General features: G+C 56.0%; 1 protein-coding gene across 6 annotated transcripts in view; it reads right to left on the bottom strand.

The window, feature by feature from the left end:
• Positions 1-26,620, bottom strand: part of SH3PXD2A (SH3 and PX domains 2A) — a 220,831-nt gene that overhangs the window by 72,959 nt on the left and 121,252 nt on the right. For 4 of the 6 annotated variants that reach the window (XM_036898463.2, XM_036898461.2, XM_036898464.2 and 1 more), the window contains 2 exons: positions 24,629-24,720; positions 2,323-2,351 (listed from right to left, as the gene is read on the bottom strand). In XM_036898463.2, coding sequence (XP_036754358.2) covers positions 2,323-2,351; positions 24,629-24,720 — 121 coding nt within the window. Of the gene's footprint in view, positions 1-2,322; positions 2,396-24,628; positions 24,721-26,620 lie in introns of those variants that run through there. The other 2 variants (XM_057506277.1, XM_057506278.1) reach the window with 2 other exon arrangements.

The following is a 26,620-nucleotide window of genomic DNA, read 5'->3' on the forward strand; positions in this document are numbered from 1 at the left end:
GGTCTTCCTGCAGAGGCACAGAGCGATTAAGGCCTTCGACTGACTGGATGAGGCCAACCCATATTACAGAGGATAATCTGCTTTACTCCAAGTCCAGTGATTTAAATGTTAATCTTATCCAAAAGAGACCGTGACAGAAACATCCAGAATAATGCTTCACCAAATATTTGGACACCATGGCCCAGCCAAGTTGGCACATAAAATTAACCATTACAAGGTGGATATGAATATTATCCCCGACTTACAGGAGAGACAATAGGACAGAAAGGGTAAGAAAGCTGCCCAAGATCTTGGAGGAGAAAGGCCAGACTCAAGCTCCTGCTGTCTGGCTCCAGAGCTTGAACCATGACTCTAAGTGACCAATATCATAAACACACCAATGTAAGCTAAATTTCTCCCTCCATCCCTTTCTTGGACTGACAGTGGGATGCAGAGGAACTGGTTTTTTTTTCCCTGGGTGAAGCAGCCTGGGTGGGGCCCCACCGTGTTTAGGAAGCAGCACAGAACCTGAGACTCAGAGATTGGGGATAGGGGGACCTGAGAGGTTATCTGGTCCAGGCTTTGACCTTATGGGGGGGAAACTGAGGCCCAGAGTAGAGAAGGGACTCGCCCAAGGTCCCAAGGCTTCAGACAGTAATGGTGATAATGATGATGGACTATTTCACTTAATTTATTTTATCTTGTACATATGAGGTAGTAGTATCATCTTTGTTTTAAAGAAAATGAGGAAACTGAGGCAGAGGGTTTATGAAACTTACCTAAGGTCACAGAGCCAGAATATGAGCCCAGGTCCACCCCATACATCTCTGAGGCCCAGGGCAAGTTTCTTGGATAGGGGCTGTGAAAAACAATTTCAGCTTTGCCCTTCCCCAGTTCTCCCTCCGCGGCTCTGACAACAAGTGACAGGTGTGGCAATGCTCAACTCCTCAGGTCTGTAATACAGCCTGCACTCCTGCTCACAGACGACATACTCTTCTGTACCACTGGGGGGACAGGCCAGAGACAGCCCTCCCCTGCACAACATGTGCACACACACATCTCATCCCACGCTAGACACACCCCAAACAGGTACACACTCACACACGGACACACAACCCACGACCAGACAATCCCACCACGGCACATACACTCCATTAAATACCCGTGCACTCAAACAAGGAAACACCCACACAGGGACACACGCGCCACTACATACACACTGCCCTCCAATACATAAACCAGGAAACAACTTTTCTGGTCCCGAAACATAAGCACTTGCACACACAAAACAAATTCTTCCTCAGAAACACCACACAATTACACTTATCCCAATTCACATCCCATCCATCACACAGGTGCACACATCTCTGACCCATTGGCCAAGGCACTTGGGCACATATATCTCCCTACAGGTGCCAATAACGTGAGCCACATCCCCAAGGGCCAGATCCCCAGATGGCTGCCCACCCTCGCAACTCACCACCCCCATAAATACGCGCCACACAGATGCTCCAGCCCGCCCTCTCCCCCACTGCACACCCAGCCCTAACTCCTAGGGACCGTCCTACCCCAGTTAACTTCAGCCTGTCCACAGCCTGGCGTGTGCGGAGCCCCGCCTCCTCAATCCAGCGAGAAATTTTCTGACCCCAGGCGGCTGCGCCCTGCGCCCGGCGTCCGAGGTGCCCCGCCTCTCTGCCTGTCTCCACCCCCTTCGCAAACTCCGGTGGCCCGGGCACCTGTCAGGCCGATGCCAGGGCGGGTCGGCCCCTCCATCCCGGTCTGGTGCCACCACGCAGAGCCCCCACCCCCGCGGCAAGGGGAATGCGCTTAGAGTTGGGGGAGGAGGGGAAGGTCTGAGCTGCAGGCGTCAGAACCTCACTGCACTCTAGTACGACCCCCTTTGCAGTCCCGCCTCTCACCTTCCACAGAGAATCTTGGGTCTCCATTACCCCTTCCATCACGGCCGCACCGCGGAAAGGACCCAGGAGAGGTCACAGCAGTGCTCGGCAATGGGCACAAAAACCCGGGGGTGAAGGATCCGGCTGCCGACGTCGTCGGGGGGCTTAGGCCCTTCACAAGACACCCCCGCACTTCGCAATCCCACGGGGGAGGGCCCGCGGGGCTCGGTGCGAGCGGAAGGAGTGAGTACCAGACAGCCCAGCGGGTGTGGACCGGGGAAGGGGGCAACTGCAGGGAGAAGCCCGGCCCCGCAGGACCGCAGGACCGCAGGACCGCAGGGCGGGCAGGCAAGCGCAAGCCCCAGAAAGTCCTCCGCAGGACCGGGGACGCGCGAGCGGCGGCGGGAGGGAGGCCGGAGGGGGAGACGCCCGGAGGCGCCCTTACCTGATTTCCTCTTGGAGCTGCCGTAGTCCCTGAAAAAGAAGCAACAACAGACGGACATGGTTAGGGCCGGGCCGAGGCGCGAGGCGCCCCCACCCGGGGCTGCGCTGGGTCCCCCGCCGCCGCTGCTCATGTGATGCCGGCGGCTGGCGAGCCGCGCGCTCCGCAGCCGCACGCACTGCGCGCCGCGCCCGCCCACGGGTCCCGCGCCTGCCGCCTCCGGGCGCGACCCGCCGCGAGCCTCGGGACCCCGCCCAGCCCCGCCCGGCCCACGGGAGGGGCTCCTGGGCACTCCGTACCCTTTCCCAGGCACCTTCTCCGCCCCCGGCGGATGGGGCGGGAGAGGCAGGTGCTCGGGCACTTCCTGAGTAGGGAAATTGGGGCCCCGGAAGGGTAGGCACTAGAACCCAGGCCCTGCCCCACGCTGGGAGCCCGCTCCCAGCCCTGCAGCGCTTCCCCTCCCAGTCTTTTAAGTCACGACTGAAAGGTCACCTCCTTTACTATCTTCCTGGACATCCTTCCCCCTCTCCTGTTGGCCTCCCTGTAATTACAGATTTGTGTGACCCTTTGATGAGAGCATGCCCCTGCCCCAGACCCAAGGATCCCTGAGGTCGCACTGTCACTTCTTTCCTCCCATGACATCCCCCGGGCCTGGTAAGTGATGGATAAATATTGGCTGTAGGATGAATGTTCAACAGATAGGACTTTCTCTTGAAAGGACCAGGCTGTAACCTGGGGATTCAGTAGGGGTGTGGGCACAGCACACTACAGGGACAACTGCAAGAACGTTGAGCTTCTAAGTGAGCACTGGGTTGAAATCCAGTCACTTGGCAATACCTCAGTACCTCCTGGCCTCCACTTACCTGCCCTGGATTACCCCAGCCTGGAGCCTGCCCTGCCCTCCACTGAGGAACCACCCCAGACTCTGGATCGGGCTGTTTTCCAAACCTTGCCTCCACAATCCTCCTGCCCGTGCCCCTCCATTCATTCACCAGTCCTCAGGGAAGCCTCTCAGGTCTCTAAAATGCTGGAGGTTGTTAAGTGCTCCAAAGGGGCTGGTGCGGTTCTACCTGGAGACTAGAGGAAATGCCCTGTGTTTTCCTGGGGATCAAAAAAATAGCCAATTGCCAGGCTTTGGTTCACGGGGAAGGGAGTGGACTGCATGGAGACCCCCTGAGATTCCTACTCTGGAGGTCTGGCCGTAGCCTGGGCTTTTGGGGTGCTTGTTAAGCTCCAGGGTGATTTGCCTGCGCAGCCAAGGGTGAGGGGCTCCTCTTCTCCGAGGCTTCTGTGCTTCCTGAGGTTTGGGCTCAGACCCCAGTGAATCAGAATGCTGGGGCTGAGGCCCAGGGACCTGCATTTCTGATACCTTCCTCCTACTCCCTCCGGCCCTCCTGCTTGAGAACCGCCTTAATATTACATACTTCATTTAATCCTCACATCCCTGCTAAGAGGAAGGTCTTAACATCCCTTTACAAAGGAGGAAACAGGTTCAGCCACTGCCCAAGACTGCCCAACCTGGGGAAGGGTGGTGGTTTATAAGCGCACCTGCAAGAATGAAAACTGTAGGATGGATGGGGTGGAGGAGGACCTGCTCAACGAGTTGCCTCCAAAAGGAGTTAGGAAGCTGCCCCCCTCCCCCTCCCTGGCAGTCCAGGGAGGCCTGAACAAGGGCATGCTCATTTTCCTGGGGCAGAAGGAGGCCAGGGACAGCCTGGCTGTGCCCCTTGAAGCTCAACTGTAGGTTGAAACACCAGTGAGGAAGAGGAGAGCATTACATGGTGGCTATGCCCTGCCCAGCTGACTGGCCACTCCCAAGGCAAGAACTTGTTTCTCAGGCTTTTTTGCAGAGTGAGGCCTGGGGAGGGCAGGGGTGGATGGCAGTGAGGATCTGCCCTCCCTTGCCACACTATTTCCCCCCTTGGCTCTGCAGGAGAAGCCCTCTGGGCCTGGGACCACAGTGGCCCAACCACCATCCTATGGCTGCCGGTAGTCCAGCCAGGGGATGGTTTCCTTGCAGTGATGGCCACCTTCTCCCCATCTGTGCAGCTGCAGCTGTGCAGGTTTCTTTTTGAGCTTGTCAACAGTCCCTGAGGGGAGGCAGGCAGGCCATTATCATGTGACTGGGGGGCACACTGAGGCTCAAGAGTGCGAGAGGAACACAACTCACAGGCACTGAGTGCCTGCCCTGTGACTGGTCTGGGTCAGTGAGGCTCAGCCTAGTCACTTAACAGGATCATCTCTGGAGCTGGTCGAAAATTCTGAAATGGAGCCTCACCCCAACCTATTGCCCCATCTGCATCTCTAACTAGCCAAGGCTGGGCCAGTGTTGGCTGAGAACTTTAGGCTCAGCACAGTAGGTAGGAGTGACAGGTAGGTAAGGAGTGGTGCCCAGGGACACTCCAGTCCTTGTATCATAATCTTCATTAGGACGCCAGCCACCCCTAACAAACATCTAAGCTTATTAAGAAAAATGTGCTTGCAGTGCCAAGGAAGCTTCCAGACAAGTACCCTGGCCTTCCTGTCCTTCAACCAGAGTAGGAGCCCTTCCCACCAAGGACTTCCAGCCCCACTGCAGGTGGTGTGGTCTCCTGGTTTTGCAGGTGAAAACAAAACTTAAGAGAAGCTAGACTTAGTTCAAGGTCACACAGTGAGTAGGCAAGGCTGGAACTGGGCTCTGAAAATCCACACCTTGCTCTTGTCTCAAGACAAATGCCCAAACACTGCCATGGGTGTAGAGGGTTGCAGGGGTGGAGGAGGGTGATACAAGGCTCTGGGGGCCTGAGAAGCACACAGGGTTAATGGAGTGAAGGCCAAGGTCCTGGCTGTGGGGGCAGTGAGTCTGGGACTGAATGGTGGGCATGGCAGGCATAGGAATCCTTCACACAGCATTTGGCCTCCGGCCGGACAGGCATAGTGCTAACAGGAAACCTCTTGGAGGTCTCCAGTTGGGCACCTTTTAGCAGAGCCATTTTGTATTTTTAGCAGCTGAATATGCTGAGCAGCAGTTTAGGTATCCAGTAGCTGGGACTCCCCCATTCGTCACCTTGCCAGGGCATGTGGAGAAAAAGGCAGTGCTCCTCCACCTCCGGCATGCCCCCATCCCACTGCCCTGCAGTCAGTCCTGGCCTGGGCAGGACAGCAGGGCCCTCCGTTGCGGTCCAGTTCCCTAAAAACTCAGCATTCTCTCCCACCTCCCCTCCTTGCTCCAATTCATGCCCTGAGCTGGGGCTGACAGCCCCCACCCTGCTGGTAATTCCACTCCTGGTAGGTCACAGTCTAGCCGGCTTCCGACTTGCTGCTGAATCATTATCTCCCAGAGAGCCACAGGAAGGAGAAGGGGGGTGGGGGCGCGAGGGCTAGCGTCTCCCTCTAGCGCCGCCAGAAGCTAATGTAATTGAAAAGGCCTCCCAGGCTGTGTCCTGACTTAGCTCATCAGGCCACTCAGCCTTCCCAGCTGGTCTGGGGAGACAGACTGAGACCTCAGGTACAGTGACAAACCATCCTACACAACCTGGGACGTGGAACTAGCAGGGCTCAAAGTGGGGAAGTCCTGGACAAACCAGGACAGCTGGTCACCCGGTCCACAGATCTGGCCTGGCTGAGGGGGAGGACTGGGGCTCCTTCAACCCAGAACCACACGCCTCCCCCATTTAAACAGGTGCTCCTGAGGCCTCTCCCTCCCACACGCAGGACAGAGAGGTCCTCTGCTGGCCTTGCCTCTGGGATGCTGCTGTCTGCCTAGTGAGGACGGGTTCTAGAAGCACAGACTCCACTTCAACTCTCCACTAGCTGGGCAGTTATCTTGAGCTACTCCCTCCACCTCTTGAACCTCCATTTCTCTATGAAGGTAATAACTATTCCAACCCCTTACGATTTGGGGAAGGTGAAATAGCATGCATAAAGGGGCTCGCATAGTGCCGGGCACAGAAAATGCTCTATAAACTGCCTTTGTTATTCTTTCATACTTAGACCTGACCCCACTTGAGTTGCCACGCAAATGGCAAATGCCTGTTAAACTTGGACCCTGAAGAGCCCCCTAAAACAAAACGAAGGGGCTGCCTCTCATGGACCTCACCAGGATGCTGGCAGCATAGCACCAAGCAGGGGAGATGATGGCCCCATTGTCAGAGTTTTGGGCTTTTTCAGAGGAAACAAGTGCTTCTGTCTAGCATGTTCACCTGGGAAAAGCCTGCTTCTATTACAGCTCATTTGGCACCATCATATTTTCAGGGCCACACCAACCCAACGGAGTTGGCATGCTCTGGCCTCGTTTTGGGGGATGCATTTACCTTCCCAAGGAATGGCCAACTCTCAGAGTCCCAAACCAAGAGATGGAAAAGGCTGTGCATTTTCAGGCTAATACCCCCCAGAAGGGTCAGGTTTTCTACCCCCCACCCCCACCCCTCCATTTATTTTGGTGAGACGCCTGCAGTTCTCCAGACTTTCTAGCGAAGGGGCTGGTGCTGAGATAGCCAAGAGGGAGAGACTGGAGGGAGGCTGTGGCAAAGGCATTCAAGGATTCCCAGACATGCCTCCCCTCCCTCTTCCCTCTGCTGAAAATTCCCTGTGAGCATTCATCCTTCAGCACGCTGAGGTAGGCAAGGTGCTGGTAACCCATTTTCTGGATAAGGTGACTGAGGCCCTGAGGGCCTATGTGGCTTGCCCAGGCTCGTGAAGCTACACTGCCCTCCTGCCACGGGCCCTCCCCACAAGGAGAGGACGCACAGACAGCACCAACTGGCTCCTGGGGGGGATAAGGAGGCACCATCCTGCAGGTCAGTGTTCCCAGCATGAGAGGCAAAGCCAGAAGAGCTGCTAAGAGAAGGGAGCGAACAGGAAAGCCTGGTGCGCTGGGCTGGCCCTGTGCAAGGATGCCGGCTCCCTGCCGGTGGAATTCTGAATGCTCCAGGGCCGTGCCCTCCGCTGTCTGCCATCCCCGCTCCCTCGCATCTTCAGTCCCATCAGAGTGCCCCAGCAGAGGAGGACATGCGCGTGGGCTTGCAGCAAATGTTCTCACCCTCCTGTCTGCTGGCTGACATTGGCTGCTCGGCCCAGGACGCCAGTCAGCAGAGCCTGCTGCTGCTGAGGACTGTTTGAGAGGCCCACCGCATCGCCGGCTGGCTGGCTGAGAGTGCCCTTGGCGGCCATGTGGTCCAGGGTACATGGGCGGGTATCTAGAACAGGGGGGCTGGGGCTGAGGCAGCCCTGGCCAGGGAGTGCTGTGGAGCCCTTGAGGTGTGTAATGATGCTTTGGACTGCTATGATCAACCAATAAGCACTTTCCTGGCTCCTGCTGCAGGTCTGTGCAGGCACAGGGGCAACTGTGACACGCTCTCGCCTGCAAGTTTGAGATGAAGTCGAGGGAACAAAGCTACCTAGCACAGTGAGAAACCTAACGTTCTGTGACATTCCGAGAGACCCAGGAGTGGTTACACTCCAGTGCAGAGCAGAGAGAGACCCCAGGGCTGCACAGCATCCACGGTGGCTTCCTCAGCCTTGAGCTATGCCTTGAAGGATCAAGGCACTTGGATCCGTGGAGAGGGTGGAGAGGGACACGCTCTGGGAGTGCAAACAAGCAGCTCCAAATAGGAGTTAAACTGGGAAGGGTGGGTGAGCAGGTGGAGGGCAGGGCAGGGCCTGGCTGGGGGTAGAGGAGTGTGACGTCCTACGAAATCCAGGTGTCACACACAGTCAGGGATTGATGTGGTCAGAGAGCAGCTGGGGGGAGATTTTTGTTAAGAGGTGAGGCAGGCAGCTGGGGCGGGGCAGGAGAGAGGTTGTGACATGTCTGGCACTGATGTCAGCAGACCCATGTTCCGTTCTGGGTCCGGCTCTGCCCCTCAGGGGCTGGTGGACCTAGGCAAGCCACTTAAACCAGTGCTTTTCAGATATGGGCTGCCACCCACAACTGAGTTCTGTCATCAGCTCAGAGTGTCCTAATAAGCATTTTAAAAAGACCAAATGATCAGGTCACCCATAGGAAGGGTAAATATTGTTTTGTAGAATTGTTTCAGATGTCTTCCTACCTACCTACTTACCTGTTTACCTGTATTGAGTTGTGATGTGAAATTTCTTACCATGACAGAAAAGTTTTAAGGATGCTGACCAGTTCTCAGGATGGCAGTTTCCCCATCCCTGACGTGTGGCTACTCTGAGTGCCCTCACAAGCTGTTCATTCTCTGAATGGTACAGTGAGAAACAGCATGTTGGTCCAGAAGCCAGCTGAGGGGGCTTCAGGTCAGCTGAGGTCTGGAGAACGTTCGGGGATTTTTCCACCCCACTTTGTCCCTAGCTGGGTTTTTTTTCTGGCTTTCAAGAGCCTTTGCATGAATAGTCTCAAGGGGCAGTGACCTCCAGGAAAGACAGACGGAGGGCCATGAATGCTGCTCTTTGCCCCCATTTGTCCCGATCTAAATTGTGGCACTGAGGGCCCTTGTGTCCAAAAAGAATCCGTCCTTTCTCCACAGGGGCTGTGTTTTCCAGGGTTCCGAGAATGGGCCCCATTGTGGCCATGCGGACAGTCCAGAGAGGCCAGAATTCCTGCCCCGGGTGAAAAAGCTGAATTTCTGGGGAGGGACGGGGTCTTAGGCAGCCTGTAGGCCGAGACTCAGAGAGGTGGATGCCAGGGCCACAGATCCCAGAAGCCTCCCAGGCACTGTGCTTGTCTCTTGAGCACCCCAGACGGTCTCTGCTGCTGTTCCAGCCACAGCAAAAAGACAAAGTGCTGTCCGTCTGTCTCTGGCTGGACTCATCACTCTGGGCAAAGGCCCTGAGTACGGCTCCAGCTGGGAGGTGCTCCACTGTGTCCGGGCCCCAGATCACAGGTGGGCTTCAGCCTGGTTCAGCCAATTTACAGCTTTGTGACAGGCAAGTTCCCCTTTCTGTGCCTTCAGTTGTCAAAGAGGGATACAAATATCCCCCTTTGCTGCTGGTGTGGGAATTACCTGGGATAATGGGCAAAGCCCCTGGAACAGCCTCTGGCATGTGGAGAGGAGCCCGGCTAACAGCCAGGGCACACAAGGGGCTCTGGGTTTGGGGTGTGGATGGCGGCCAGTATACAGGAGGGCTGATGGCCCGCCTTTGTGGGTATGGACTTCCTAAGAATCTGGCTCCATCACCCTGGGTGCCACCTCAGGACCAGGAAAACTAACAGGCCCGGGTTCTCGCTCCTGCATTCCAAGGAGTGCCACCCAGATGGTGCCTGACAAGCAGCCCTGGAGGAAAGGGAGGGTGGGATGGGGACTGGGGACGAGGGAGCGCAAAGCTGGTTGCCTACGGGGGCGGGGGGAACAGGCTGCTCTGCCTGCAGCCACCGAGTGCCGTGAGCTTCCCACAGGTTCCCGAGCTCTGCTCTCCACTCCGCCATCTGCACCCAGCTGCAGGAGCTCCGGAACTTCTGCGGACTGCACGCCCAACCTGGGGAACCGTGGAAGGGACAGCAACAAAATGCGGTGGTGGGGTCTGACTGTGACGTCTTCTGAGTGGGGCAGGGAGGGGGTTCTATGTTGGGACGCCTTCCCTCTCTCTCTCTGAGTGCATGTATCTGTCCACCCACCTGTCCATGTCTTCACTGAGGGGTGCTGTAGACCTTCACCGAGGGGGGACTTGTGTCTGAGCAGAAGAGGAGAAAACAGTTCTGCCCTCACAAAGCACCCTGTCTAGCTGGAGAAAGAAGACAAACACTCAGGAAGAGAAAACATAGGATTTGCTTTTGGGATCAGGTGCCCCACAGCCTGGTAAAAAGGATATGTTGTATAGAATTCCCAGGAGGGGGAGGTTGGAGGGCTCTGGGAGGCTGGGGTGCACTGCCCAGAAGAGGTACTAGAGGTGCCCTTGAAGATGACTTTAGAAGGAGCAGGGGCAGGCAGGCTGATTTGGGGCAGGAATGGAGGTGTTAGTACGTGTATGTGCATGTGTGAGCGTGCTGGGAGCACAGGGCAAGGCCTCGGAGGAGCTCTGTGCCTTGGAGGCAGGACATGCCACTGGAGCCGGACTCAAGTGAAGAAAAATGGCTCTGATTTTAGAAGGAAACCCAGTGGTGTTTGCAACAGAAGACTTTCCCCTGAAAGGTGGCAGCACCGCCTCTGGGATGAGAATCGGGCTCCCATCTGGTTCTGGTTTTTCCTATTTAGATGACAGGATGGGGACTCATTTCAGAGGAAACGGAAGACTCCTGCGCTCCCTGAGCTGCAGTGGCCACCTGCAGAGGTGCCTGATCTGTGTGTACAGGACAGACACACACCAGGGCCCCACTTCTGCGCCGACCTCCAGGTTGCTCCTGGGCTGTGGTGCCCTCACTCCCCAACCGTGGACACATTTCCAGCTGGGCCTAGAAGCACAACTGTGCTGGTTCCTGCCATGGCCTCTGTGGGAACAAGCGTGCAGAGGAGGGTGCCAAGCTTCTCCCAGGCACCAGCTCACCTGCACTGCCTGGACGGGCCTGGGCTCTTGGAGCCAGAGGACCCTGCATCTCCCAGACTTTCCTGAACCCCACATCACAAATGCACAAGCAAGGAGCACCCACACATGACAGGCCCCTTCACATCTGCTTTACATTGCCTGAGATAGGTGCTTTAGGTCCTTGCTACAGACAAGGCTCCAACAGGTTAAGTGATTTGCCTGGCACCACCCAGCCAGCAGTGGCGTAGCAGGGCTGCCAACTCAGGGCTGTCTGTGCTGCTGGCCACTGCATGCACCCTCCTGCCTTCTCTAGTATTTTACAACCTTCTAAGGCCCAGGGAGGGACATCTGCTCGAGAAAGCCCACTCTACTTCTGACCCCAATGGCACTGGGGGCCCTAATTTGGCCCCCACACTTAGTAGTGCTCAGAATCCTGCAGGCCTCCATGAAAGCCCCCTCCCCTACCTGCCTGCCCCTACTCAGAAGCCGCTCTGAGCTCAGGTCCTCTCCTGTCTGTCTCTGAACCCTCCCTCAGCATCCAAGTGCAGGTGGGGGCCCAGCTCCCCCAGGCAGCCTCCCCTGCACACCTCTGGATCCTCTCCAAGGTCCCCCTGCCCCCTGGGTCTGAGCATCTCCACTGGGCCTGCATGACCATCTGGTACTCAATGACTGTGCCTGATGCACTGGGCAGCCTTGCCCTCCTGGGAACAGGACACCGGGCACCAGCGCTTCACACAGGCTTTTCTGATAGCTTTAACCAGCACTGACCTCAGGCCTTGAGCATCCTGGCAATCACAGTCCAGTCTCCACACTCTCCTTCAAAGGGCCTTGGCCTGGAGCCACTAGGCTGAGGTAGGTGCTTCCCACTTTTTCCCTACTGTCAGTCAACACGCATTTGCATTCGCTGAGCACGTGTTCTGTGCCAGGCCCTCGGGTCACAGCACTGAGTAAACAGACTCTGCCCTGGGGAGGGCAATAAGCAACAAATAGAGCAAACTGATAAACTGGGTCAAGAGCTGTGAAGTTAAAGGGAAAGGTTGCTGAGATGGAGACAGACAGGAGAGCTCTCTGACTCCAGGAAGGGGCTAGTGGTTACCAAAGGGGAGGGCGGGTGGGGAGGGAGAAGGGGACTGAGGGGTATTGTTTAGTACACATGGTGTGGGGGATCACAGGGAGAACAGTGTAGCACAGAGAAGGCACACAGTGGATCTGTGGCATCTTGCTGCACTGATGTACAGTGACTGCATTGGGGTATGGGTGGGGACTTGATAATACGGGTAAATGTAGGAACCACATTGTTTTTTCATGTGAAACCTTCATAAGAGTGTATATCAATAATACCTTAATTAACAAAACAACAACAACAACAAAACAAACAAACATAAAGGAGGGCTCTCTGAGGAGGTGAGGGGCGGAGGGAGGCGGGGAGGGGCCCAAGGCCACAGGAAAGCTCTTGGGAGGCATCCTGCCCACAGGGGGTCCCCAGGCCTGTTAGCCCAGGCTTTTGGGAAGCTCCCTTTGGCTGCTATCGGGAGGGCTGGAGGCAGTGGAGGAGGAGCAGGAGAGCTGGAGGAAGGAACACCAGCGGGAGCACAGATGCCTCAGCAGCCTGCGCGGCTCTGCGGCCCGACGCTCTGGCTGGCTCCCAGCCTTCCCTGTGGGTGAGGCCCCCGCTGGCCACGGGGCAGCTGGTCCATAAGGCACTGCTTCTAGCTCCTTCCCTCCTCGCCTGACTTCACTCCCTCACTGGTGTCTCCTGGTATCACTTCCCACCTGGTGTCTCCTGACCTGCCCAACAGGATCCTCACAGCCTGTAGGACCCAGAAGAGTGCCCAGTGCACAGTGGGGCTTTATGCAGACATGCCAGATGTGGGCCAGAGTGGAGATAACGCCTGTCCTGTCCATCTCCCAAGGCAGCTGCCTGCAGCACTGCAGGTCCACAGGTTTCCGACCTTCAGGCTCAGAGGTGCCCTCTTCGTAGGGTAGGGGGTGGGGTGCTCCCAGCGATGAGCCTTAAATTCTCTTGGCAGGCTTGGCCTTCTCTAATCAGGAGCCTTCCTCTGAGCAATTAAATCAGACCTACCCAGAGCCCAGCTCCCACTCCCCAGTCATTCAGGGCAGCAGCCCCACTCCATGTCCATCAGCCAGGCTCCAATTCAAGTCTCCACAAGGGTTCGGCTCAGGCCCCCAGGTGCCCTTGTCCACACCAGCATTCAGGATGCTCTGGAAATTGTCTGGGAAACTTTCCAAGAGCTGGAAAGAGCACAGGACTCTGAGTCCAAAACTTGGTGCTAGTCCAGTTTCTTGGGGTGACCTCAGGCAAATCATTCCCCAGCCCCGGGCTGCAGGGCCCATCGGTGCACATGGGGGCTGTGCTAGAGGATGCCTGGGGAGCATGGGGCTGTGAAGGCTGGGATGGGGCAACCTTCTCCTCCACCCTCTCCTCTCTGGATGCTGCTGGGAGGGGACAGGGTGCTCTGATAGCAAGTGCCACAAACTACAAACCCATGTAGTGGCCGAACTGAGTGGCCAGGGCTCTGTGGGTACTGGTGAGCCAGGCTTCTGGCTTCTCCTCCAGTAATATCAGCCCCTCACCAATAGCAATAGTAATAATAGGTTCCATTTATTATGAGTACGTGAATGTGCAGTGTGCTAAATGCTTGGTGAGCTGTACTGAGGGGGCAGGATAGGTAAGAGCCAGGCTCTGCTGCTGGACTGCCTGGGTTTTAGCCATCTCTGCCACTTACCAGCTTTTCAAGCCATGTGACCTCTCTATACCTCAATGGGTTTATGTGTAAACTGGGGAAAATAACTGTACCCACTTCATGGGTGGATACAAGAACTAAATGAGCTAAACCGTGTCAGCTGTTTTCTGCTAAACACCTGGGATGCGTGGAACTTGCCCTGCTGGAAAGTTGGGCATCTGTGGGCTTGGCCCCTAGACCTGTTGCCTGTGCCCACTGGCCTTCTAGGATGCTCTGGGGAAAAGAAGGCACTGAATGTGTGGTGAGGCTCACCTGCAGAGCCAAACTGTGTAGGTACTTCCTGGGGGAGGGGATGAAGGTCAAGGTGGGCACCCAGGGGGCCACTGGAATCAAAGGGCAGGGAAGGTGCCCACTGATATGGGTACCCCTGCCCCTCACCCTGGGCTCCCACTCAACAGCCGGTCCACCTCAGAGCCTCAGAAGAAGGCCAAGCAGCTCCTGGGCTATTGAGCAATTTGTGCAAAGGCCAAAGCAGCTGGAACTGCTAGAAGGTCTAAAAATCAGAGCGGCACATGGGTGGGGACAGAACTCAGCCCTGGAGCATACGTTTTTTCCTCTTCCCAGGCAGGAGCAGAGGTAAGGAATGTGAATAAGGCTCCGAAATCCTGGAGTTGGCAAAGAAGTAAAAGACTTCCTTTGGCATCTCTGCAGGGTTATGGAAAAATTCTCAAACTGGATTGCGGTGATGGCCGCATGACTCTAAATTTACTAATAATTGGATTGATTATACATTTAAAAAGAGTGAATATTATATTATGAAAATGACACCAGACAAGGCGATTTGAAAAAATCTCCCTCCTGCCTTAAGCACTGGGACGGGCCTCACCCAGCCAGTCTGAACGTCAGCCTGTGTCTTGGACTGGGGATGGGGGAGCCACATTGATTCAGGATTCCTCATGTGACAAATGGGCCTTACAAAAGTGGGCAGAGGGCTTAAGATTTGGTGTGGGGTTGGGCCCAAGGCCAAAGTCAGGTCTCAGTCTGGTTCAAGAAGGGAGACCTGCTTTTCTGGATGCTTCCAGAACCATTCTTACTGTGTTTGTCCTGAAAGGGGGCAGGGCAGCACCCCTCCTCAGACCCAAGGAACCCCTGAGGCTGGGAGAGGGTCTTGGTGATCGCACCCTTGCACTGGGGCTCATGAACCTTGCACTTTCTCAGGGATGTGGCCTGGTGAGATGCCTGGGTTCCTCTTAAAGAGTTTTCACATTTGAAAAGTACCCTCAACTGTACCTTTGGTTGCCCCCTACCCCATGACCACATTCTGGGCCAATTTTCCATCCTGTGGTCAGATGAGGGGTCCCATCGTGCAGTTTGGAGCTAGGCCCCCTGGCCATGGCCCCTGTGCTTCTCTCCATCACACCCCTGTGTGGTCAGCTGGGCTGCAGACCTGGAGGTGGAGGGGTTTGAACCCAGCCTCTGACACTAACTGAGAGGTAATGGAACCAATCTGACCTTACTTTCCTTATCTACATAAGGGGGCATGAACCTCACGGGATTATACTGATGGTTCAACAAGATATGCTCAAGGGTCCAGCACAGCTTTCAGCAGTTAAGTCCAGTCACTCCGCAGGCACCCACAGGATGCTGGCAGCTGTAATACCCAATATCGCCACAAGGTGGGGCCAGATACACACAGACCCATGAATAGGGCACTTGAAGTGATCCAGTTACAGAGGTGCCCAAATTCCAATCAATCTACCTTAAGACCCAACTAACAGGGCCTGTAGACAGAGGGGTACATGTTCTTCAGAATGCATGAGACTGTTACGAATGTCTTCCATTCCCACAGCCATCAGAGTCCCTACTCCAAACCTTGGTTGTTACACGCTTGGACTACCGTAATAGCCAGCTGGTCCTGATCGGGACCACAGAATGTCAGAGCCAGAAGGGGCCCCAGGCACCCTCACATTCTGCCCCCTCACCTGAGACAAGGTTAACAACTGTCTGACACACCCGCTGGACACTGGATGCCCCAGGCCCGTCTCCTCTGGTCCAGCCCAAGCCAACACACTCACTCTCCAGGAAGACTGAACTTCTTTCAATTCCTTGAACACTGCTGCAGTCTCAGGGACTCTCTCTGACCGAACGCCCTTCCCTCCCCCTGCTCTTCAGCAGCTGGCTGCAGCCCCTCTCTCAGCTGGAATGCCAGCTCTTTAGGGAAGTGTCCCCGACCAGCTCACCGGGCTGTCCAGTGCTGTGCTGGTCCAGCACCTGTACAATCTGTTTCATTTCTGTCTCCATTGGATTGGCAGCTGTTATAAACTCCATTTTACAGGTGAAAAAACTGAGGCCTTGGGAGTTTTAATATTTCCCAGGCCACACCGTTGGAGGGGGAGGAGGTGGTGCCAGCCAGGGCCTGGGCTGCTCCCTCTGGCGCTCTGCTCCTCCCACAGCAGTGATCCCGGCCCTGCCTGTACCTCCTGTCTCTCCCCTCAGATCTGCAAGTTCCCCACATGCAGGGCTGAGCCACGTCCACTCTTGCGGCTCTGTGACCAAGGAAGACAATCAAAAGTGTGTGAATGAACAAGTGCCTCCCACCTGGACGCCAACAGAGGAAGCCCTAGTCTGGAAGGCCAAAGACCTGGGTTCAAGGTCCAACTCTGCCATGGGCTCCCAGTGGAGGGGCAGCTACAAGGGACTGGTTACAGTGGAGGGGTGGTAATGACGAGGTCAGGGAAACTAAAGATTCCCCTTGAACATGACATAAGAGCAAAGCAGGCCTCAGGCTCTGTGGGGGGCTCACCCCTCCAGCTGGAGGCTCCAAAGAGTCCTGTGGCCTTGGGAGCAAGGGAGTGGGCACATGGGGAACTCGGGCACATGCATACCACGGCCACCCTCCTGGGGCTGCGGGTTCAGGGAAACAGCACAAACCTGAGAAATAATGGCCCTGGGCCCACCCTCCCCAGCCCCCTGTACCAGGATACCTTTCCCCACCCTCCTTTCTGCCCCTGCTGGAGAGAGCTGAAAATCCTGTGCCAGACCTGAAGACAGAGTAAAACCCTCTCTCCCTAGATGCAGTCCTCACAGGCCCTCGCTGTGAGCTGGGTGGTCCAGAGTCGGCTCCCCTCCAGCCTGCCCACCCAGCACAACAAACCAGCCCTCAGAAGTTCCTGGTCCCCAGAGCCAATGCCCCTTTCAAGTGGGATGACCCAGCTTCCTGTGGGCACCTTCCTCCCACTTGCCCCCCCAGGGGGGCCATGGCAGCGGGTGGGAGGGGCCTTCTTACTTGAAGTCCTGTGCTTCTCAGGTCCCCAGCCCCCTGGGACCCACAGCCCCTAGCTCCAGCTGGCTCTCGCGCACACCAGCCTAAAGAGGCTATTTGTGTAGCTGCCAATGGCAGAGGGGCTGGAAGGACAGTGAGGCCACATCCCTGGCCAGATGGGCAGTGGCAGGGCCTGCTGGATGCAGAAAGCTGTCCTGCTGATGAGGGTCTGACCAGGACTCAGCAAAGCATGGGGCACGTGGGTAGGGCAGGAATATGGATGTCTCAGAGTTCCCAATAGTCAGCAGGGTGCCTGGTTGTGGAGGGGGCAGCTTCATACCCCGTCAGCACAACCCTGATGAGAAAGGGCAAAGCCGAGGGCTCAGAAAGACTTGGCCCAGCTCCTGTCATCAACCCAAGGTCACCCTGCCATCAGTGGGGAAGCCTGGATTCTAAGCCAAGACATCAGGAGTCAGACACAAGCAACAAATCAGGCCAGACACAAGCAGAGCAGGCCTGACCTGGAATCCGACCAGGCTCAAGGACATGGAACTCCTGGAGGAACCTCCCCAAATTTTCAGCCATCCTGGCTGCACCACCACACACTCTGCATTTTCCTACTGGGTCCCTAGGCAGGGCTAGCAAAGTCCCTTCTGTCCTCCTGGACTCCGCTTTCCCCAGGGGAGGGTACCATAGCCTTGATCCTTTGCAAAATATAAATAGGAAGGAAGGCTGGGGAAGTCTTGCAGAGGGGAACCTTTTCTTGGGTCTGCCCTCGTGCCCACCCCAGCCCAAAGCAGCTGCCTGTCTCCTCCCTGGTCCTCGGGCCCTGGAAGCCTGGCTCAGCGGCCTCCAAGTCTGCCCCTAAGCCCCCATACCCAGGCCCCAGCCCAAAGCCGGTACTCTGCAGGGGTCAGACCTCCTAACAGAACAGCTTCCCTTTCTCACTGGCCTTCCCAGGCGTCCCACAGATACAGCAGGTGGCAGGGGCGTCGCGGGTGGACTCTGGGCCAGCAGGCGGCCGGGCCTCAGTCTAGGGCAGGGATGGTTCTGACCTGGCTGTGGGCCCATGCACCCACCCAGGTCCCTCCGAACATTGGGCCATTGTTCTAGGCTGTAACAGAGGGTGGCTCTGTAGCCCTAGGGCTGGAGAACAAAAACCTGTTTAGCAAGGCTCTGCTCCTCCCATGAAATTTCAAGAATTTAACCAGGATCCTGGCTGGTCTCTGAGGGAAGAAATGAGCTGAGGGGACAGGCCCAGACTGAGAACCGAGAGGGGGCATCATGGAGCTGGAGACCAGCAGCCTGCTAGGCACCCACTGTGTGCCACTGTGCTGTTGGGTCAAAGGCAGCCCTTCTGGCCTTGAGCTCCCAGGCCAGGGGGCGCGTGGCAAGTCCACAAGCAGGATGGTCCCGTGTGATGGGAGGAAGCACACCAGCCCAGCCCAGGCCTCTGTTCTCCCTCTGTGACACGGAGGTCAAAGTGCATGTGTGTGTACACATGGGAGCAGATGGTCAATAACGGTCAGGTGGCAAACATAGGCTGCGACCCCTCCTGTGCTGTGACTGCCCCGTGTGGAGGGGTGACACATGCCCCCTGCTGCTGGGCCTCCCCCCAGGGCTGCCATGGTGATGACACCATGTGCCAGTCTGTTCAGGCACTTTGCGTGCTCGGAGGTGTCATGGTTCCAGCGATCCCAGGGGGCTGGCACTACTGCTGCTCCCACTCTGAGGCACAAAGAAACAAGGGGCAGGCTGGCCTCTGGGCCCAGACCTCCTGACCACAGAGGGTCACAAGTGCTCTTCACTCTGTGTCCATGACAGTGGGCAGTTCCATTCATAAGCTTGTTAAATGGCCCTGACATTGTTTTGGCTCAACGCTGACCAGGTGCCAGGCCCAGAGCGGACAGAGATGTGGGCTGTGGCGCGGGGAGGCCCATGAGCAGGCCTAGGTGAATGCGGTGCCACTCACACGGCAGCCAAGCCATGGGCTTTTAGGGGGCCTTGCTGGGAAGTCTGAGGGCTTAGCAGGACGCAGTCCCAGGGCAGGTGAGGAGAGGGGCTGGGAGAGGCTCCAGCAGGAGGGAACAGCAGGGCACGGGCTTGGAGGCTGGTGGGCCAGGACGCTGAAGAGACGGAAAGGCAGATCACAGGCCCCTGAGGGCCTTCCAGGGCTGTGCCTGAGAGCCAGACCCTTCCCCAGCAGGAACGGGCGTCTTCCTGCGGGCTGTGGATAGGGCCCTCTGAGAGCCTTCAACTGGAGGCAAATTTAAACTTGAATAAAAGAGGCACCCATGGGTCATGCGATTGACTAGGTTGTGAGTCCTAACAGGCCTGCCTTACTCATGTCTGCCATCACTGATACCACTTGGGAATGAGAGCAGAGGGACTCCCTGCCTGGGGGTCTCCTGCACCTGTGGAAGCCAGGCTGGTGGATGCCAGGGGATGCTGGGTGAGCCGGACGATGCCAGGGGATGCAGGGAGATGCTGGATGATGCCAGGGGATGCCGGGGCATGCAGGGGGATGCTAGGGGATGCCGGGGCATGCAGGGGGATTCTGGCTTCCTGCCCTGGCGGGGCTCCGGTTGGGCTCTTCAACACAGCAAAGCTAGGCAGAGCTGAGACAGCATGTGTGGCCCCAGGACATGCACCAGACAGCCATGTGCACAGCTGGTGGTCACCTTGGCAGCTGCAGGGGTGCTTCCCCGGGGCTGGGCCATTCGGTAGCCATTGTTAACACTCAGGACTGCCCTGGGTTGTCCTGCACTGAATTCCCTCAACCTCCAGTGGTGTGTCTTTCTCCGCCTCCTTCAGGATTTGGTGACCAAGGCCCTTCCTACCCCAAGCCAGACACTTGGCTGCCCCAGAATCCACAGGACAAGCTAACAAGCCTCATCGCCACCTTCTCTTGCTGCTTCCTGCCCACTGACCCCTCATTACCATGGGATAATGGGCTGGGCTTGGGGGAGACATGCTCAGCTTACACGGAAGGCTAGGAAGGCGTGGCCCTCTGTCTGAGGAAGGTGGACCTATTTAAAGCCTGTCCCCCACTTCCTGGCTGTGTGGCGGGGGCAAGCCATGTATGGCTCAGGCCTTTGTTTCCCCATCTGCTAAAAAGGGATAATGAAACCAACTGCAGGGGTGGCCTAAGCCTGAAATAATGAGTATAATGTGGAGTACAAAGCAGCTGCCATCTTCCTTTTCTGCTCCCCTCTCTCCCCATCAAGACACTCATCCATGCACACAGGTATATATGTACATGTACACATGCACACACACACACACGCTCTACTTAAGTGCTCACTTTCCAAGAACACACCATCCTTAGAAGGAAAAAACAGGTCCAAGGGGCTCAGGTTGGTGTCCCTGTGCCCTGGCTGGGTGGGGACAGGAGGGCTGCAGCTGAGGAGGTGGCAAATCTTAGGAGGCATGAACTAAGTGATAGGTTAGGGCCAGTTATACATGTCAGCCTGGAGCCAGCCTGCCTGGGCTTGCATCCTGGCCTTGCCACTTGCCAGCAGGGTGACCTTTGGTGACCACTCTGCTGGCTGAGCCCCAATCTTTATAAAATCATGTCACAGTCTGCCTCCAATGAAAGACAGTAAAGAAGCCTGAATGACATCCGTCATTCATTTGGCAAATGTTTCCTGAGTGTCGGCCCTGAGCCAGGCATTGCTCTGGGCACCGAGGATATGGCATGAACAGAACAGGTACAAGTTTCTACTCTCCTGGAGCCGATGTCCTCGGGGGAGGGGCTGACAATCCCGGCAGTGAGCGAACAACTGAGCAGTGCTATGTTCTGTGCAGACAGATGAGGCGGGAGGGGGACAGCAGGTACTGGAGGGTTCTGAACCGAAGGAAGGCCAGGGACAGCCTCACCGAGCAGCTACTTGAGTGAAGACTGGCGGGGGGTGTGGGAACTCGTCCCAGGGCTCTCTTGGGGAGGGGTCCAGTGTTCTAGGCAGAGAAAGAGCCAGCACAAGGCCCCCAAGGCGGGAACACAGCTGGGAGGGGCAGGAAGCAGCAAGCAGGCCAGTGGGGCTGAAGCAAGGAGCGGGGGTGGCAGGAGGGGCCCTCTGAGGGCGGGATGGGCGGCCGGGCCTCAGTGACATGGGAGGCATGGAGGATTTTGAGCAAAGGAGTGACGTGATCTGAAGTGATGCTTTTAAGAGGTCGTTACTTCCGCTGTGCTGGAAATGGAGCAGAGGCAGGGAGAGCAGTCAGGGGGCCAGAACCCAGGCAAGGGAAGGTGGTGGCTGGGCCTGGGGTGGCAGCAGGGGAGATGGTGAGATGCGGTCAGAATCGGGCTACATTCTGGAGGTAGTGCCCACAGGATGGACTCTGGGTCTGGATGGAAGAGTGTGAAGGAAAGAGAGGAATCTAGGTTAACGGCAGGGTTTGGGCCTGAGCCAGGGGTGCTGGCAGAGCTCAGAACTGCCTGCACACAGCAGCAACACACACCAGCCAGGGTTAGTAGCTAGATGAGGGGAAGACAGGGCCTGCAAGCAACCTTCCTGGGGTGGCCACGCGAGGAGTTGAAGCCACCAGAGCTGCTCTACGCCAGGCTCATCAAAGATGTCTAGAAAGAGCATCTTTTCTGTGTGGGGCCAGTGGTCTGGAGCAACTGCTAGCAGTCTGGAGGTGGGTGAGCCCTTGCTTTCCACCCACAGAAGCCAGTGAGAGGCCTGTGATCAACGCTGAGGGCCTGGGCTTGCGGCCCACCTCCCCCATCAAGGCTGGGCTGTGGTAGGTCTTGCCTTTCCTGAACCATGGGAAAGGGACGTGGTCCCCCTCCCTTCCTTCAACTCCCGTGAATGCTCAGTGCTCCAGGGCCCTGCAGAGGCACACTTGAAAGAGGCAGAGGGTTATCTGCAAAATTCCAATTAAAGCTGCAGGCTTTGATAATTTGATAAGCCTCTCCACAGTCGCCCCAGAGTCACAATATGCTGTTACTGGATCCTGTGTTTACGTTTCAGGATGGAGGGAGGAGGTATAAGGTGACATGGGAAGGTGCAGCCCTGAGAGGGAGGGCTACAGGCACTTGGCTGATAGATGGTCAGCCTGTCAGCCTGGGTCACCTGCAGTTCTGGGCGCTGGGTGCTCACAGCAAGTACACTCTGCAGTGGGACTCCGGTCTCTCCTGGCAGGTCCTGGGGGCTGAGCCGGGCCAGAGCCAGGGAGGAAAAGCCCTTCAGAACTGTCTGGCCGCAGTTCACCCTACTTCCTCAGGTCTGTCTCGTGCTGGAGGGATTCCTGTTTTTAGCCTATCTCTTGCTAGATCAGTTGTGAACCAGCCCAGATGGCTGGTACTACCTTAAGAAAGAGGCAGATAACCCACCGCCATGCCGACTTGGAGGCCAAATGTTTTACAACCCTTCTGTGCAAAAGCCAGGTTGTGACCTGCAGGGTGGAGCGTGCACTAAGCTGCATTGCATTCCATTCCGTTCTACAACCTTCCACAAGAAACAAAACTCCTGAGCACCTCCTGTGTGTTAATAGCATTGGCCAGTTATCTCCATAAGCCCTTTCAACTACTCCAAGAGTTCCATATTATCTTGTCTTAGGGGTGCGAAAACAAACACAGAGAGGTTGAGCAGATGGTCAGAGATCACAGAGCCTTGAGTGGCAGCCCAGACCCCAGAGCCTGACTCCGCAAAACCATGCACAGTCTGGTCTCTATCATTCCTTGAGGGTCTTCTGGAGATGAGCAAAGGGCTCCCATATCGCCTCTCTGTGCAGGTTGACAGGTGATTTAGCTGACTGGCAGAGAGCAGGATTTAGAGGCACAGGTCAAAGGGAGGGTCAGTGGATTTTGTGGCAAAGCACCTACTCCTTCATCCACCACATGGTCACATGGCACACCAATGATTACCTGCCTGGGGGTGGGCATCTCCTCTCTCCTCATGTAAGGCCATTGCACAGAGGCAGTGGCAGGGCCAGGCGGACCCAGGGATGCTGCTGCTAGTTAAGAGCCTGTCTCTGCCCTTCCTCTGAGGCAGGTTGGGTGGGAAGACAGACAGACAGGAGACACTGAGAGGCATCAGGATATAGATTTGGTCCCTTGATTCTTCTCCAAACCAGAGAGGCAGGTGACAAGAATGGAAAGAGTAAGGGCCTGCGTTTGGAACCAGAAAAATCTGGGTTCAATTCCTGGTTCCAGCTGGGTATCCGTATCTGTAACACGGGAATAAGAATGTATAAACTCCTGGTGCTAACCTCTCTCACAAGCCTGACACATAGTAGGTGTGGTGAGAACAATGCTTCTCCCTCTGGTGAGAACACACATTCATATGCCATTTTGTTGTTTACAGAGTTCTTTCCCAGCCCTCATGTCATCCGAGTTTCGCAGATAACCCTTGGAGTTGGCAAGAGCAGAGTTAATCACTATTTCCTTTTTACAGTTGAGAGAAAAGGCTTGGGGAAGTGATCTGCCCTAAAGTTGTGTGGCTGGTAAGCAGCAGAGTAGGGGTGAGAACTCAAGACTGCATCCTATTCCCTGCAGCTTTTAACTATTCCACATCGTGAACCAGGTCACAGATGGGTTTCTAATGTTCTGTAGCATTTGCTTGTTTCTTAAGCCTGTGGCAACCAGAAAGGGAGATGGCCTTTGAGGCATCTTTGGGCCAGGTAAACTTCCTAGCTGGGTAATGCTTTTCCTCCTCAAAGGGCCCAGGACTTTTTAGGCTCTTAGACTGACAGTATGGATGAAAAGAAAAGGGCCCCTTTGGCAGAACTGCCATGTACAGGTGTGCAGGCTGCACACTTTACAATTACCCTGGTAACCATTCACAGACAGTGCAGTGTGAATCGTGCCCCTGGAGCTGTGCAACACAAACCCTTGTCTTCAGGCTTTGTCCTCCTCACAACTAGATAGCTCCCTGCCTTCCCCATCTGTCCCAGACAATTCCTCTGTACCATTCTTTCCCTTCCCTCCACGGTACCCACCCCGTCTGCCTCTCTGTCACCCATCTGGTACTTTGAGATTTTAGGGAAGAGAGATATGGATCTAGGTGATCAGTTAGCATCTCCTTTAGTCCTCTCCCAAACCCCCCTACCCAACACTCTTCCCTGCCTGCCTTCTTCTGCTCATCAGCTCCTGGATAGAAACCAGATTTTTCTCCCTGAGGAGCATAGGTGCGAGAACCGTTCTGAGCAAGAGAGGGTGCCGTGAGGGTGGAGTTTGGTCATGTGTTTGAGGAACAGCATGACTGGGTGGGTGATCTTGACCATCAGGCCCAGAGTATCATGACTGCCCATTTTTCTCCAAACATGGGAACAGTGGCCAGCACTGGGCCACTAGGAATCAAACTTTGGGCTCAAGTTTCATGCCTGTCACATACCCAACCCACTGTATGACTTGAGGGAAACCACCTAATCTTACTGGCCCCAGTTTCCTCCTCTGTAAACAGGACTGCTAAGGTTTATTATGAAAGGCTACAGGTAAAAGCCAGGTACATTCTGTCACCTTGACGATGACCGTAAGATCTGCTATAACATCCCACGACTGCTGAGTTATTCAGGGTGTGAGTTTTCGGCCTGGGCTGCACATGTCTGTCAAGGCCTGCATTTCTGCTGGAGGCTCTATAGCATTAGCAATTCAGATGACTGCTTACCTTGGGCATCTGAATGGCATGACCACTGTGTTTTCTGTTATTTCATCTGCTCCTATGAGTTAAAGAATTTGCAGAAAAACCTGATCCCCAAATGCAGAGACACCCTCACTTGCCAGCTCTTGGGTAAAGGAAATGAGGAGCAGGCTTTGGCCAATAGGAGTCTGGGGAATAGTGGTCCGCATACCTTTGGCCCATCTCTCCTTAGCCTGGTTGGCCTTGCCAGTTCCCCCTTTCCTTGCCCCCCCACATCCTGAGCCTCTTCAGGCTGGTCTCAGTTTTAGCTCACACCTTTCAAGCACACAGGAGAGGCCTGAGCTACCACTTACTCTTTTGGGGGGTTGACATCCTCTGGTCGGGCCTCAAAGAACTGAAAGACTTCATCACACTGTGAAATGTGGGGAGGCAGTCGGACAAGTGCCTGTGGAAAGACAGAAAGACAGGGCATCAGGCCTGGTGAAACTGGGAACAGGAGGGCCAGAAGCAAGGCCAGCTTGGGGCCAGCAGCAGCGGGGGGCTTAAGGGCTGTGCCATGGAGGATGGTCAACCAGGCGCCCACCCACCCACCCACCCACCCAAACAACTGATCAGTGGATTAACTAATCAGCTAACTAATGAAACAACTCTCCATCCATCCCATCAACTAGCCAACCAACCAATTAACCAACTAACCAACAATCTACTAATAAAAATAACAAATTAATCAGTCAACCAATCAACCTGTTAGCCAACTATTCAGCCAACCAGCCATCCAACTACCCAGTTAACTAACTCAGCAACCAGCCAATCAAGCGAAAAACAATGACTACTGAACCCCAGGACTCAGGCCCTCAGGAACCAGTAATTCTGCATGAACCCTGAAAGAGTTCCTTCCTGCCTGCAAAATAAGTCCAAGATCCTTAGCCTGACAATCCAAGGGCTTATCCTACCAGCCTCCTCTCCCACTAGTCACACTCCAGCAGCACCGGATATTCATAGCTCCTAAATACTGACTGCACAATTAAGTATTTAATGAGAAGCTGGTGATTCTACCAAGGACAACAGGTGCTACAACAGAGTCTGATAGGACCCGGGAAGATTATGAAAGGGGGTGTTTAGGAGATGCTTTGAATCTGAGTTCTGAAGGATGGGTGAGAATTAACTGGTCAAGGTGACAGGGGGAGGACCAGGCATGGTGACTGCAGGGGCTGGATGAGGCCAGTGCGGCCTGAGTGAACTGAGCAAACAGGGGGATGTGGGCCTGAGGTAGCAGGGCCTTGTTTAGGCCAAGCTGGGGATGTGTGGAGGAGCAGTGTAAGGCAATGGGCTTGGAAGGGCTTCTCAGAAGAGTGGGCATGAGCTGGGCTCAAGGGCCTCACAGGACTGGACAGGCAGAAAGCAGGACATGGGCCTCCTGTCGGGAGAGCTGCCCAGGTGGGGTGTGGCCCAGCTGGCCAGCTGTGAGCTTGCCATCCAGGGAGGGCTGAGTCTGCTGCTGGGAAGTGAGGGATTAGGGACAGAGATGGTCAGAGGTCCTGCTGCACTCCAGCTCCTACCCCACACCTTGCCGCCTGGGGCACCCAGGACCCCTGACTTGGCTCAATCCAACACAGAATGCGGGATGAGAAGCCCACTTCCTGGCCCCTCGATTCAGAATGGAGAGAAGACATTGGGATGACCCTTGAGAACAGATAGGAGAGGTCACTGCCAAAGCAGGGCTGAGAAACGGGGCCAAGGGACTCAGGCTAGAGCCAGGAGCAGGAAGAGCAGACCCCGGGGCTGTGGGAGGGCAAGGGGCTGCCAATAAGAAGGCTGCAGGTCAGCAGCCAGCAGACAGGAGCTGGTTAAGTGCCCATGGCAGAGAGATAGAGAGATGGTGAAACAGAGGGGCAGTGAGGGAGAGCCAGAGCCAGAGCCAGATTTACAGAGAGACAGAGAGAGACAGAGAGAGAGGAGTGGAAATCAGGCAGTGGACGGGCAGGAGGGCGGAGGGAAACCACAAGCAGGGACCCAGGCGGGGAACAGAGCTGCTGCCAGGGTGGCCTCCCCGAGAGGGAGTGGGAGGCATGGTGGGGCAGGTCCACAGCCAGGCCAGGGCTGGCCCAGCGCCGGCAGCAGACACAGGGGCTCCTCACGCTGGCACAGACCGGCACTCTCGGGCAGAGGGCGTGTGGGCTGTGAGCGCCTCAACAAAGAGGCCTTGTGGGCGAACCACTGCTGCATCTCTATTTAACAGGGAGCCCAGGGGGAGCCACGCTGAGCGCGTGTCTTGACTACTTCGGGCTGACAAGACGCTCTCAGCTCAGAGCAGCTTCCATCAGAGCTGCCACCAAACCCGGCTC

Source organism: Manis pentadactyla, chromosome 8 (assembly GCF_030020395.1).
Source record: "Manis pentadactyla isolate mManPen7 chromosome 8, mManPen7.hap1, whole genome shotgun sequence".
In the NCBI taxonomy this organism is placed as follows: Eukaryota; Metazoa; Chordata; class Mammalia; order Pholidota; family Manidae; genus Manis; species Manis pentadactyla.